Genomic DNA, 16,608 nt, shown 5'->3' on the forward strand with positions numbered 1-16,608 from the left:
AGCAGTCTTATAAGATTGATAGAGATTAGATATGAGAGATTCAGAAAATATCCCATTTTATAGGGAGCATCCCAATAAAATAAAACAAACAACATTAAATATAAAACCTTTTAATAAAAAAAACTACATTAATATTGACTACTCTACTCCGTTAATTCTTATATAACACTAGTTCTCTTTGACATACATAATACATAAAATTATATCATAAATTTGCATTAAACATACATTTTATTTATACAAGGCAAGTTTGCAATTTAAATTTACAATAGTGGAGTAGGAAACCATTTAACTTTTTGTGATACCTACGTATATTATATTTTTTATTATTAAATTGCAATAAATAATTAATTATTTATGATTTAAAATCATTCATTTCAATTAGGCGGATCACCTTGAATTATTGCAACAAGAAGTTAACAATTATTATTTAATTAAATCAGCTAAATTACATTAAAACAACGTTTATTTTCCTTCAATGGCTTTAAAAAAAATTGATTTTATAGTCAGCTATTAAACTAGATACCTACGTATCAAAATATTATTTATGTAAGAATAAATGCAATGACTAAACGAATCATTTTTCCAGTTACATGCGATTATTATAGAATTATTGTTCAATAAAATAGATTTTATCGGGTGGAAATAATGGTCAGCTTAATTATTAATAATTGAAATATAAAAAAAACACTGCACGTAATGACAAAGTGGTTATTTCTTGCTGGATTTTTTAGATATGTAGGTAGACGTATCTTATTTGGACGTACCCATCTAAGCTATAATCAATAATAAAGATTCATTGGCGTCCATCGAGGTCAAATAGCATAATGTCCGGTAAATTATGACTGGATCCTGGAAAGGTCTAGCGAACGAGTAATAACCATTTCTTATCCAAATATACTATTATGAAATGTTTTCGTAAGTCGATAAAAAATATTCTTCTATCTATGAAATATGTAAAATAATGATGTAGATTAATGGCATAATTTTAGATATTTTATAGATAAAAGAATATTTTTTTACTATCATCTAGTATGGCTTGGAGTAGGCAAGGTTTAATTGAATTTTATTAAAAACTAACAAACACTATCTACCCATTGTAGACTTGACCGATTGACACTTGCCAATGAAAACAAATACGTTTGCTTGACAAAGTTTAGTATGCACTATTTACGTTGGATTTTAATAGCCTATCTCCACTTTTCACCACTGATATAAATGAGGAATGAATAAAAATACGATCAATTTCATCCGCGATTATTTATTACATATAAGCTCGCTTAGGTAATTTAACTAACTTTCCACTATGCACTCAATATGCACTAACAGCTCAAATTAATTTACGTTGAAAATGTATTACCGTCGAAACAGAAAGTGGTATGTAAACCATGTCAATAATTGAACACCGGAACCACTAAAATATAATTACTATGTCTGTACCTAAATATTGACTCGTCCTGGGTGAAAGGATAAATGCGTAAATCTTTTGTAAGTCAAAATTAATATACTTACATAATATTCTGTTTACTTTTTACTACCGCGTAATAATAACAAAGTTATACTGTAGTTAATACTAAAGTACCTACTGCAGTTCGTATGTAAACCTACCAGGTATAATAGTGCATCAATAATAATTGATATTGTCAGTATTGAAATTGTGTTCAGGTTCTCCACTATTGAAAATTATTACAACGTTGAAATGAAGTACTAATCACGAGGATTTTTTACAAAATCCGCGCAGGAACTTGGAAACATATCAACTCTTTGTTGTTTTTCTCCGTCAAACTCCAGTGGACGACGAGAGAAACTCTTGGGTAGAAGTCGAGGATCGGGAAGGAGTTCTTGTACTTGTATTCTGTACCCGCCTTCAGGGGGCAGGGGGCAGCTGTTCCGTCAGTCAAGAAGATCTTATCGCAGGCGCTGATGCCATCCACGCCGAGGAACGGGAGAGGAAGACCCAACACTTCGGCGTACACGTTGGTCTGCAATGTTTGTACATCGTGGTCTAGAAAAGAAATCATCGCCAATTAGAATTGAAGTTTATATTTTCAACCTAGCCCATGACTTTGTCCGCATAAGTTACAGAAAAAAAATGTAGACACAATGAAGAAATAGACTGTTCCGTAATATTAATAATTATTGATTTCTCGGAGCGCGCTTTTCTATCCGCGCCTCATTGTTGTATGTGCATTATTTTCGAGAAGTGATGAATGATGAGAAGTGTGATATTCTTATACTACTAAATTAGTAATAACAATGCAAGTTTCATCGAAATCAGAGTGGCAGGTTTCGAGTTATGACCTGATAAACAGCAGACAAATTCTCCAATTTTATTATTTGTTCCTACTTATTTTTTTGCTATACATTTCTGGGGATAGTTAGGAACATGGTCGTTGTGACGAATTCATTCATTATTTCGTTGCAATCTTTTCCCGCTTTTTATGAAACATTTTTTATATTTACTGTATTAACAATATTACACTACGATCTCTTTCAAAAATCGTAATATTATCAAGTAATTTAAAAGAAAAGTGTAATACGTTATATTATGTTTCCCGTGCAGAGAATCGTCATATTGTACTGTATTGTTCTTTCTGCACATGAATGCATATTATTTTATATACTTGACTCCACTTTTTTTTAAATATCTATTGTTTTTAAATATATGCAATACAGTATACTCACTATTTTTCTGGTGGCTAATTATTACAATTAAATATCATGCACCTACATAATCAAATTATTTACGAAGGCGCTATTTTTATTATATAAAATTAATAATAATGGCTCGTTATATAATATAACGACATAAAGAAGAGAATATGATGATTTGTTTCTATGAGAGTGAGGGGGTTGTAGAAAATAATAACGACGCACAACCAACAAAGTGTAAACTCATAATTTTCTGAGAATATTATACAGAAATTATGTTCAACAAATTCGTTTTTTAACGAATGGGGGTTCAAAAATGTGATGTAATTAATATAGAGGCGTAATGAATCTTTTTGCATCGTTTAGTATGTTGTTCTTTTTTTAAATTAAACCAGAATACACTTAAAATTTGAAGACCTTGGAGTTTATTATAAAACTGTAGCTAAGCGCCTCGTCACTTTATATTTCAATGTATCATTACTCTTGTACTCATATTATTAATATAGACAAACTCTAAATACAAGTAATTTACTTCTTAATTAAATTACATCCCTTCAAATTTTCGTTATACTCTAAAACAGCGGTCGGCAAACCAAATGCATTAGAGTGCCACAAAACAGGCAATTCAAAGTACTGGACACTCAACGTGCCACTGAAATAAAACTTGTAAATCTATTGTAAGACAATTTTACTCGACTATAATACTACACGCTACATAAAAAACATCATAAAAATTACAATATTTAAACATTAGTGACTTGACGGTCAAATTTTGGAAACTAACACCTCAATATTTGGTTCAATGTTTGAAGTTTTTAATTTAATGCACATTTCGAAATTTTCTTCAGTTAAACGATTTCGATACGGGTTTATAATATATTTCATAATTGAGAATGTTTACTCACAGTAGTACGTTGTACCGTAAACACTTAAAAGAGCGAATGCGACTTTATTCATACAATGATCTCTGTCTGGGAGTTCATTCCACGTTTTGGTTATCATGTTAAGATAATTGTCGTCGTTTTTCATAATTTCATCCCTGGCAGTTTTGAAGTTTAATTTCTAACTTTCAGAATTGTTAAATTCCATTAACAATCAACATACTCAATGTTTAAAAATCAGAAATATTCTTTATCAATTTTGTAACTGTCAGGCTGCATAATATATTTAAACATATGTGAGTGTTTTTGTAAAAATAGTTAAATCTCTTTATGAAATACTTCTGCAAAGTTGATATAAAATCCATTATGGTACAGTTTTTAAAGTTCCAAAAATTTTAATAAATCGTCATTTTCGAGGGGTGCCACCAAAAATTCTTTCGCGTGCCACCTAGTGGCATGCGTGGCATAGATTGCCGGGCGCTGCTATAAAATATCTCTTTCAGGAATATACGAATCATATTATTATTCATATTATATTATTAATTCTCTGCGTTCTCGGCGCGGCGTTTTATGATAACTAGCGCTAATTAAATTATATATTCTTTGACTCACCTGGTGTAAATGTTATTTCGACAGTTATTATTGCCTTTTTCCTTAACTTGCAGGGCGGCTTGTTGCATGATGCAACTGTGATAGCATTTTGAAGATCATTATAGTTTTTCCCTGTAAAATAGAAAATTACTGTTATTGTTTTATATTCACAATCGTGGATTGATAGCTAAGGGTACTGTATGAAATCAAGGATAATCATTAATGTCGCGTAGCTTAATCATTAAGAGGGTGTTTATATTTACAACCGGATATCATTATAACATATAAATAATTTATTTTATTCAACGAATAATTCACAAGATTTGAGAATGTAATATTCTATATAGGTATTGAACATACATCATTTGAAAACATCTCATGCATATACCTACTGGAAAAATTCTTTTTCATAAAAAACAATACAACGATTTTTACGACTGTCGAACAAGATCTTCTTGTCAATGTTTTAAAACTGTGAACTAATAAGATAGTTCTGTTTTTAACCGCACTTCGACTGCAACGACTTCCGATTGTCCACGTGTTAAAAATTTGAACTAACAAGACCCTCATATTTATTTAATCGCACTTATACTACAGCGACTTCCGGTTATCGCCTAGATCTTCTTGTCGGACAGTAGTGAAGATGTTTTCAAATAATGCGCGCTGTATTAATACGAACGCTGCTTAAAGAAGTGCATATTGTATCAGAAAGTAGTATTTTGAGGTGTCATAAATGCTACTTAGTTGATGTCTAAATTCCATCCTGTTTTGCCAGGGCCCGAACATTGAATTTTGCTTAAAAAGCCGGGAGCGCAAGAATGGAAGAAAGATACGGAATACCTACATGGTGACAAATCAAATAACAAAATTATAAGGAATAACTGTAAAAATATCAACAATATATAATATTTGTATGTAGATACGTCAATAGTTTAATATACTTAATATAAAGACTATGTTAAAATGAGAAACATCAATATCGTCGAGACCCTTTTGGACTACAATACTTTTAAATCTAATCAATATCGTCATATGGATTCAAAATAACTTAAAATAATCATTGTTCAGATAAATTTCATCATTTATATTTCTATTATGTAAATAAAAAGTATTTCAAGTTATACACATTTATATTTTTATAAAAATCGATGTTTTTTAAAATAAATATAAAAGTATTAAAACTATGAATTAGTCAAAAATATGCACGAGAAAAAAATAGATAATTTAATAAACTAATTTTTAATAAATATGACCATAAAATATAATGTAATAATAGCGTAACTGGGGAGATAAATATGTAACAAATTTTGATTTTTTTACAATTATAAGTTTATCTTTGACTTAAAAAAATATTTTTCTTTTTAATGTTTTCAGATAGATATTTATTAAATAATACAGTTGAAATTGTAAATTATCAAAAAAATGTCTCAAATTTCAAGCTTCGTATTTTTCCGCTAAGTGCCTCTGGTAGGTACAAGCCTCCCCCTTAATTTTTAGATCGCGGATTGAAATCTAACTTACTGTCTCTAATTTAAGCACATTTTTTTCGACCAATGTGTGAATTTGGAGTACTTATCAATAAATTAAGCAACTGCTTATAACAGGGTCATATAAAACTTGACTATTTTTTGTGAAACATCAGTAAAAAAATAAAATGAAATCAGTATATTCATATAATAAAATTGTATTTTTAAAATGTTAGATGGAAAGTCAGTGTTGAATATGATAAAATCATTGAAACTTCACTTATTTACAGAATATTTGATTGCTCATAATGACTTAATAAACTTTTAGATTGTTAAGAAAGTAGTAGAAAGTATTAGTTAGCTATTAAGGGTTGGAGGTTTGCGTAATTACCACGCGTTGAAATATCGGGTCAGAAAACTGGGCTACGAACCTCTACGCCGTTATCTACGCATTATAACAAATTACGTAATATTTGAAATAATAAATTGTTGGATAGCTACAACTTTGTGTTCTGAAAATTGGAGACGACTATTGAGGGATTGAAGGCAATGGAGGACACTTGTCGAGGAGGTAAAATTCCCACCCTGGTATCTAGCGCAGAAATAAAAAAGAGAAGTTGTACTATTATGACATGGCAACATACTTTTTATTGTTAGTAAATAATTAACATGAAATTATTACGATCTTTCATTGAAAAGTTTATACATATCTACATTATTCATGAAATCCTCGAGAATAGCACTCCGTTTCGCTAATATATTTTAAATTGCGTTTCACTTGCTGAGTTATTATGAAAGTCCTTATTTTTTTTTTTTTAACACTTTTTGAAATGATATTGATGATTGTCGCAACTGTCTCGTTCAATAATAAAAAAAACACACGTCACCGAACGGTTGGTTCAAGTAGACGTTGTCCATCCGCGATTATGTAAGATTAAACTTTCTATCATTATACCCTAAAGATAAGTTCAGATGTTTAATATAATATGTACCTATCCAAAATCAAAAATTAGTACCTAGTCGTTTATAATAACTTAAAAAATATATTATTGAGGAAAACAGACATTAACAGTACTATAAATAAAAATAAAAACTAGAAGGTATTGTACTCGTGAAGTTCTTCTATCAGATATTTAGTACGTAATATAATATAATAACCTAACAAGAAAGTAAAATTATATAAATAATATAACATAAAATAAAATAAAAAGAAGTGAGTAGTAAAAAAAATAGATAATCAGATAATTTAACATTTTAAGATTAATGAAATTTCACGAAATTTATCTCTATAATAGTGTAGGAATGAGTATAGATTGAAATCATGAATTATCTAATAATGTCATGTTCATTTTACTTTTTCCTAATTAAGAATTGTTATGTTGAATGGCCTATAATGCTTTAGATATTACGATATCACTGCGAGAATAGTTACATTAGCCAAACTTGCGAATGTCCATAAAATCTGTTCAAAGAATTCCGTTATTAATGTTTGACCTCTATTTTATAATACTACAATATATTTTTAATAAATTGCATCAAAATGTTATTGAACTTAGGGTAGATCACACGGTGCGTTATTCTAATTTTATTTTAGACGTTATTTTCACCACTTTAGTGGTTCTCAATGTCATTCTTAGTAGAAATATTTTATATGTAAAAATTAATTACAAAATATAGTATAATTCCACATAACATGTTAATATTGAATAGGGATGGTTTCACCCACTTCAATTGAACCTTAACAATTGCTGTTTTTATCCTTTGCTTTGGAGTAAATGCTTCGCTTACCAGAGGCACATAGCGAAAAAATCCGATGCTTATGATTTAAGACAATTTATATATGTAATTAATATTTTTTTAATTAACCACTATATAAAAACATTAAAAAGATAAATATTTTTTCTTTAAAATCTAAGATTTTGCAATTAAAAAAACGCTATAAAAAGTAAATTCTTGAAAGAATTCCATCTTTTAATATTATATCGTTATATTTATAACTAAAGTTTAGTTTACTAGTTTTTCTCCAATACTGCGAAAATAATTTTTAAAAAATCAGACTTTTAATATATTTAATGGTTGTTTAAAAAAACATCGATTTTTCTTAAAAAATAAAAATTTCTTTAATTCTAAATCTTATTTATTTATATCGAATCTAATTCGGTATGGTCACAATATTAAAAATGTTCGCTACAATTATTTTGCCTTGCTTGAAGAAGATTCAGACAATGAAATGAAAAGTGTTGTTGGAGGCCAAAGTTTTTAGTCTTTACAATTTTATTTGTGGGGCCAACACTGTGAAAATAATAATTACCCGTATATTCGGAGAGTTGAGGCATACTTTAGTCGTTTTTTTGTTGTGCAAATCTGTGCGAAACGGCATTCTCTTCAATAAATGCAATCAAAACAAAACATCGCTCAGGATTGGCAAATAATTTGACAGCATGTTTGCGTAAAGCGCGTCATTATTAATTTTATAAACTCAAAATCATCGAAGTAATTCTTCTCTACTAAATGAAACCAAAATAATATATAAGTAAATCTGAAACGGAAATCACGATTCGTGTTCTACTATTTAAGGGCGGACGTGCTCAGCGTACAACGTTTAAGATATGTCCAGTATCATGCTTTGAAAATAGAACAAAAGCTCCATTTTGACCTACGCTGAGCATGTCCCCCCTTAAATAGATTTAAAAATTAAATGAAGAACATTGGGGATTTATGTGCTCTGCCGCACAATTTCACCGGTATCTGTCAATAACTACAAGTATTTCAACCAAATTTAGGCAGAATTTTTTTTTTACTCAATGAAACAGTCAATTCCATAAAGTATTATTACCAAACCATCAAGTTTCTGAAGTTGCTGAGAATATGAGAAAAATGCTATCCTGAAATGATTGTGTAAGAGATGGAAGAGAGTGGAATTCTCCCGAAATTACATTCTCAGCATCTACTGTGCGCTATACATCTATATTCTATTGTACGAGAAAAATCATTAAACTTTTTTATGGACTTAATTCCCCTAAAGCGGATACGATACTCATACATGCTGTACTACGGCCGCCATCTTGGAAAATGGCCGACGATTTTTAGTTTCTCAGCTCTATCTCATGAACGACTAATATCACCGGAATATTTGTCAATTTACGCTAAACGTCAATTATTGATTTAAAAATTATTATTTTTTCAAACATTGCAAATGTTTTTTGCATAAATGTAACATTTTTCTATTTCATCACAACAGCCATACTTCCAAGACTACTATTTAAACAATTTTGACATCAGTGGGTGTATTCTATACATAAGGCGGCTATTGGCGGTATTGTATCATGATTATGTATTGAGGTGGTTAAATTTAATGTTACAAAAGTTCACCGTCTAAACTCTAAACTACTGTCAAAAAGTGGTATGTTTTAACAGCCTCTATCTTGTCTGCTTTAATTTTTAGAGCGATATAGACAGTTTAGACGGCAAACTTATTGTAACAATTATAATACATCGATACATACATATGGTAAACTACCGTCGATGGCCGTCGATAGCCGCATTGTGTATAGAATAGACCCACAGAACATTTGTCGCCAAATCCGAAAGTTGTTGTTATGTGAGTTATACATTTTGAATACTACCTACTTCTTGAAGTATTTTAAAATAATGTGACTAATCAACTCGTATCTCTGTATCAACTCGCGTTAATCATAGTTGAAAAATACACAATATAACAAAATATATTTTTGTTAAATTGGTAACATATTATTTTGTTATACACACGATATGCATTTTTTTATTTTACGGTATGTAGGTTTTTGAATAGGTAGTACGTACCTACTTCCCATTCTCTGATATAATGCATTCAAATGATTCACCATTTACGGAACAATGCATGATAATAATAATAATATATTGTATACGTTTAATCCGTCATCTAGTTGTGTACTGACGATATTTACAAACATAATATGCCATTTTATTTTCATCAGAAATACATCATTTTCTGAGAATACTTTTTTAATATTACAACAACAAAAACAGTTTTCGTGACATTGGTTATTATCGTAAAGGCCATAATGGACCGTAACGAAAATCTCAATTATCGTGAAATATCAAAATGACATTGATAGCGTCGACTTTGATTTTTAAAAAAAGAGTGATTTTAAAACATGCACCAACAAGCGAGCGGAAAACTCTTTTATACCACTATTGTTAATATGGTAAAAAATACTAATAATAATAAATTGGTGGCAACATCTTCTATAATAAAAAAAATGTATATTTAAAAGGCAAATATTGTCATTTAACATTTAATATAGCTCAAATTTATAATCAAAACATGTTTATTTTATTAAAAATAGTTTCCATTTAAATATTCATGACGACGGCAGAAAATAATATAATATTCTATTACATATATTGAAGACATGTATAAGTATAAATTTTAATGTGATTGAGTATTGACAATGAAACCTTTTTTGTCGGATTTTTTTCCAGAAGAGTGTCGGGAGATATAGTCATCATTCTGCCATCAATGATGTGATCTGTCAATCTTTGGTTTAGTCAAGAGTTTCGTCAAGGCATGAGCCTATTGTTGGCTGACCTAATGGTACGAGTATCACGATGATTCCATGGAGGTAATGAAAATGTTTGGTTTGGGATACCACTGTGGTGGATACACTCACGGCATCTCACCTGTTCAATCGTTAGGTTCAGCAGCTCTTTTCGCTGAGTCTAACAAAACCAAAAAATACGACTATCTGTCACCTAATTATATTGTATGTTCTCTGGGTGTCTAGATATTTGGATCCTGGGAACGGTCTACTTTAAAGAAGGTGGCTGAAATCGGTCATCGCTTACTGATAAAACAGGTACGTGACATCACCAAAGACGTAATACAGTCGTTGTTTTAGGTAGGTACTCTTGAGATATCCAGGGGACTAGAAGAGGTATTTTACATAGTCCGGGAAACCTAGTATATCAATAAATTATTATTTTATTGGTTTACATATATATCTACTTATATTGTTTAATTTTACACCTCGTCACTTATTTTGTTTTACTCTTTTATTATGATTATTGTTTCTCTATATAATTCTCAGTATAATATAATATTAAGTAACTGTTTGTTTTCAATAATAAAGTAATATGAAATTTCATTATCAATTACGTTCGCATTTTAATACACTGTCAAAATGTAACTATAAATTTCAAATAATCTTTATAATGTTATATGAATAATTTTTCTCCTAGGTATATTATAGTTTATAAATTATTATCAACAACGTTTCAACTGATATAAAAGTATTAAAAAAATATACTGACTTTTAATTAGAGCATTAAATAATCTTTAGTCTGTATGTTCGATCTTTTTCATTTTATTTTAACATTATAATATAATTACATAGAACCATTATTAAAATTTTACTGCAAAATTTGCAAGATTAATCTTGATATAAAGTGTTTTAACCGAAAAAGGTCTAGACTAGTCCAGACTATATTATATACATACAAACATATAGTACGACAACATCTTCTTGGCTACGTGAAGGATGGCGCTGTTGTCGACTAAATGGGAGGAGCTTGTTAGTTTATAAGTGCGGTTGAAAATGAGAGGAGCATGTTAATTCACAGTTTTAACACGTAGCCAAGAAGATGTTGTCATAAAGTAAGTATTATTGTAAAATATAATTCCAAATAATAAATTCATGATATGTACCGTACGATTGTGTATGGAAACATCTTTAAAAAAAACCTATTCTCACATACCTAATAGCGTATATTTTTTGTCATAACTTTTCATTAGTTTATTTTTTAATTAACTTAGTTGAATTTAACAATGATCAATAAAACTTTACAGCCACATATAAATCAAATCAACACTGAAATTTCCGTAATCCTAAGAAGAATATTTCACAACACAATTACGATGTATTTGATTTTTTGTTTTAGTGTTAAATTATGAATATATGGATTGTCATCACTATGTCACATCCTTGAAATGTTGAGCTGTTTCTATGTAAAACCTTAGTATCGAAATATTACTGATGTTAATATAATATGTATTAAATCACATGGGGAAGCTGTTGCGTGAGTATACAATACGTATTACATATTATATTATCATTGAAGTACATTATTAAAAGTACCCAAATGCTTATAAATTATTTTAATAATTAGTAACCAAAATCTCTCGATTTAATAACAGTCTGGTAATTATCCAGTAGGTAATCATTAAGTGTAATGCTACAGTACTTATTATATTATTGACAACGAATACTCGAGATATATTCAATTGGCAAACTTTCTATCGAAGGCACTCTGCTTTCCCAAAGTACGTGTCGTTACATAATCATTAATTATTGCAAATCGATAGATGGTGATCGATAAGGTATCATTATACCATTTTGCTTGATGTTGCTAAATAGTAAATAATATATAAATATACTATTCATTTTATAACAACTTTCAATGATAATAATGTACTTAATATTATTTTTAAATAAGTTAATATTTATACAGATCTTTAATGAACATACAATGCAATGATTTCGTGTCAACCAAATAAGTGATTCAGAATCAGGTTTGAATATAATATCAATCTATTTATCAACACATTGTAATGTAATTTGGAAAAACAAGAAAACCATTCATTATTCATTTATACTAGGGTTTGCAATGCCGGTATTTCAGTGTTTATCGATACCGAAATACCGGGTTTCATAATAAAAATTACAGTTATTTACGGTATTAAAAAGACAGTAACCAAATGTGTTCAAATAACTAAACAATGACTATAAAATGGTTGACTAACGATGTGATCAATAGTGAGATTTCGTTGTCTTTACTAAAATTGCATTGTAGATAATTCAACTAAATGCTTTTAGTTGTGAATTTTAGAAGATGTTGAACGTTCTTTTAGGTTTATCAAAAATCATGGTAGGAAAATTCGACAACCGGACTTACTTTTACAAAGATACAATTATAACTGATACTAAATTTACTCTATTTTTACAACGTTTTTTTTAGCTCGTGTTGTTATTTGTCTGGTACAAATCTTGCAATCGATTTTTAACAAACTTCCCGACTAGCTAGACATTTTAAACTTTTAGAATATATCAGAACACGATGCCAATGCATTTTTTTATTACTTTTAGCCATCTTTAAGTAGAATTGAATTCATTTTCAGTTAATTCTGTTTTGTATGAAAAGTTATTTCGACACCATTATTGTTTGCTAGGGGTCTGGGGTCCTAGCAACTAAATTATTAATATATACGTGCGTTTCTATGGAAATCAATATGACATGTCAAAATGACATTTCAGTATTATTTCTATCAAGTACAAATTTTTTTGATCGTTTAAGCTAGTCAAGTCAAGTTTATATGATTCAACAGAAAATTTAAAAACGTTGTATATAAAAAGTTCTTTTTATCTTGTAATTATTAATTTATAAACTAGCTTTTGTGAGGGCATATTTTACTTGATAATATTATCACCAATGAATTGAAGGTAAGTATTCGTAAGAGTCAGCATTTCTACTTATTATTGTATATATTTTCGTTTTCATAAATCATTATTAATGTTTTACCGAGATTTTTAAAGCTGTATTAATTGATATATACCTACTTTTTGTCCTGAATGTTTTGACGAATATTGGTATCCAATAATAACTACCGAAATACCGGTATTGATATGTAACCATTCGGTATTTCAATCCCTAATTTATATATATTGAATAATTATGTATTTAGTGTTTATTATATTATATCACTGATTATATCACGGAACTAATATACAGATATTAATTTGTACCTACATAGTTATCGTAATATGAAAAGTGGATTTTTTTTATTTTGATTCTCATTTCAATAGTCAAATATTAGTTTTCCTTGTTTTTTACCACGTTTTTCTTAGCTCGCATTCTTGTTTGTCCGGTGGTTGTTTGTCCAGTACAAATCTTGCAATCGATTTTTAACTAACTTCCCGACTAGCTAGACATTTGAAACTTTTAGAATATATTATCAGAACTCGATGCCAATGCATTCTTTTAATACTTTTAGCAATCTTTAAGTAGAATTGAATTCATTTTCAGTTTATTCTGTTTTGTATGAAAAGTTATTTCGGAAGAAATCCGTAATCCAATCCACTATTATTGGTTGCAAATAAATTATTAATATATACGTCCGTTACTATGGAAATCAAAATGACATTTCAGTATTCTGTATGAATTGTTTGTTTGTTGCAAAATAGCAAAAAAATGATTTGTTGACAATTGCCTTATTTGTCCTAAATTATTAATACAATCAACAGAAAAATTAAAAACGTGGTACCTATATAAAAAGTTCTTTTTATCTCGTAATTATATATTGTTTTTTTTTCTCGAAAAAATATTATCTCGCTGAGGAATATTATAATGAATATTTATTTAGTGTTATTTTTTAAATAAATAATAGTTACACCGTATTGACTAATTTGATATGCCGATACAGCAGTATATTGTTGTTTATTTCGCATTATAAAAAACGTATACCTATGGTATAGAAAAAATACATCTATGGTATAGGTACAATAAAAAAAACCGCAGCTAAGTTGGTACGAAACTTACGTTGTATATTTTTTTATATTCAGCAGGAGTAATCAAAATGTAAACTTCTCTTATTTTATCGCTACAGTGACAATAGATGAACTAGACGACAGTTTTTATTTTGAAAAACGCACGTTTGTCATTTATTTGGAATATACCCCAAACAATATTTCGCATAAACAGACTTTTCTTTTTCATCCTAGATAGGAAGACTTTCGATTAACAACTGGGAAAACCTAAAAACCACTCTCGAACCTACTTCAGAGAGTAATATTTTCAATTTTCTGCTTAGAGACCCAAAAAAATGACCAATCTGATTCTGGCGGGAACCGTTTTAGTTGGTTTTACACTACATAGTTAACAAAGAAGCTTTTTACACTAAATGCGCCGTGAAACGGAAAAGTTTAAAAACCACTGTAATATACAAGTACGATATTATAAAGTATTAAACAAATTAATCACTACTCAGTATTAACTGAAATAATTACAAGATAAAAAGAACAACGTTATATACAACGTTTTTAAATTTTCTGTTGAATTATTATGCTCAATATGCTCAAACTTGTACTTGATATGAAGTAAATAAAAAACAAACAAACAAATATAGAATACTTAAATGTCATTTTGACATTTCATTTTGATTTCCATAGTAATGCACATATATATTAATAATGTAGTTGCTAGGACCATCCCTTAGCAACCAATAATAGTCTTTTATTTTTTACGGATTCTTTTGAAATAACTTTCCATACAAAACAGAATTAACTAAAATTGAATTCAATTCTGCTTAAAGATGGCTAAAAGTATTAAAAGATTGCATTGGCATCGTGTTTTGATATATTCTAAAATTTTCAAATGTCTAGCTAGTCGGGAAGTTAGTTAAAAATCGATTGCAAGATTTGTACTGGACAAACAACCACCGGACAGACAAGAATACAAACTAATAAAAACGTTGTGATAATAAAAATATGCATGGCAACAAAATAGTGCTTTGTAGTAAATATTACGATACTTAAAAAAACATGGATCAAAGTTCAAAACAATTAATTTTTTAAGTGAAAAACATTAATAGATTATTATTACATTACATGTCTATAAATTTAATTAATTCACTACGAGTATGAACACGAGTTGAAATTTTGATAAAATTTAATTTTGTAATAGGTACTGGGAGAAATATATACATAAACATACAAATCAGTAAATTGAAATAAAACAGTAATGATTTTGAAACAGTAAATCTACACATTCTCCGCAAAACCTTCTACAAAGTTTAGAAACTTTGTTTATATTCGTAAAATATAGATTTCAATCAAGCGTAGGTACTGTATAAAATACATATTGCTTTATTTGAAAATCTGGTCACCTTTATTATGTATAATCTGTTTATGGGCTACAATAAATTATTACTTATAAATTTTTTTCGTTTTACCAGTATTATAGGCTTATTGTGTGTCAAGGTTGTCTGCCAAAGAGTAACCAGGGAACTACAATATTATTAACATAAATAAATAAACTTCTTTCTCCGCGTGAAATAAATAAATACAACTTGTTTGTCATAAATTTAATAATATAAACCCGCCAAAAAGTGGGTCATAATAAAAAAATGCGTGATCCCTGACATTATCGATATCTTGTTAGGTAATATTTTGTTTGTTTTGCAAATTAACAGATAATATATGCTAACGGCTTATTGATAAAAACCAGTTTCAATACAAAGAAGTAATGTATTTATAACAAAAAACACTAATTTATTAAAATATAATACACACCATCGCACTGAGAAACCTGTGTTGCAACAGCAATGCACACAAGACACGAAATCACAAACGCGATCGCAACAGAATTCATGTTTGTTCTAAATTTGAACTTGGAAAAATGATATTAATCTAGTTTGGTTATGACGGTTATTTAAACCCGTATGTAAGGTGGTTGGTGCAACGTCGCGTTCAGTTTAACACTGACTGGAAGACATATTTGTTTGCGATATAAATGGACTTGATCCCACCACATCACAAAGAGGCATGAAAGCAGTATACAACAGTTAATAAATACAGGGACGAATTTTTCGCTGAATATAATAATATTATGTTTACTGCTGTGTAATTCAGTGTGTGCAATTTAGCAAGATTGTTAACGAAAGCATTGTATATAAATAGCATATTTTTAAATTCAAGCAGGTGTTAATAATTATGATTGTAAAAACTGCATGTTGGGCCGAGGTAAAACAATCATAACAACCTGACTTAGACAGTGATCAATATGACATAATGTACCTATAGTAGATAGTGACTCAAAATAACATGCAGAAATGTATTTTTAGCTAAATGATTAGCCAGAAAATTCTGAATTCCGAATATGATCAGAATATTTGATTTGTATAACTTTTGAATGATTTTTTATTTCTCACATTGTTGCGCCAGTTTTTTCATCAAATTTAGTGG

General features: G+C 29.0%; 1 protein-coding gene across 1 annotated transcript; it reads right to left on the minus strand.

The window, feature by feature from the left end:
* Positions 1-336: 336 nt before the first annotated feature.
* Positions 337-16,136, minus strand: LOC147071406 (ecdysteroid-regulated 16 kDa protein-like). Its single transcript, XM_085948189.1, has 3 exons — positions 15,937-16,136; positions 4,146-4,256; positions 337-2,005 (listed from the first exon to the last, which is right to left on the minus strand). Exons 1-3 carry the CDS (start codon positions 16,013-16,015, stop codon positions 1,725-1,727), a joined length of 471 nt encoding a protein of 156 aa, XP_085804315.1. The 5' UTR covers positions 16,016-16,136; the 3' UTR covers positions 337-1,724.
* Between the last annotated feature and the right edge of the window lie 472 nt (positions 16,137-16,608).

The sequence above is a fragment of the Rhyacophila brunnea genome, unplaced genomic scaffold (assembly GCF_057557595.1).
Source record: "Rhyacophila brunnea isolate RB1 unplaced genomic scaffold, BYU_Rbru_1.0 scaffold_20, whole genome shotgun sequence".
NCBI lineage: Eukaryota > Metazoa > Arthropoda > Insecta > Trichoptera > Rhyacophilidae > Rhyacophila > Rhyacophila brunnea.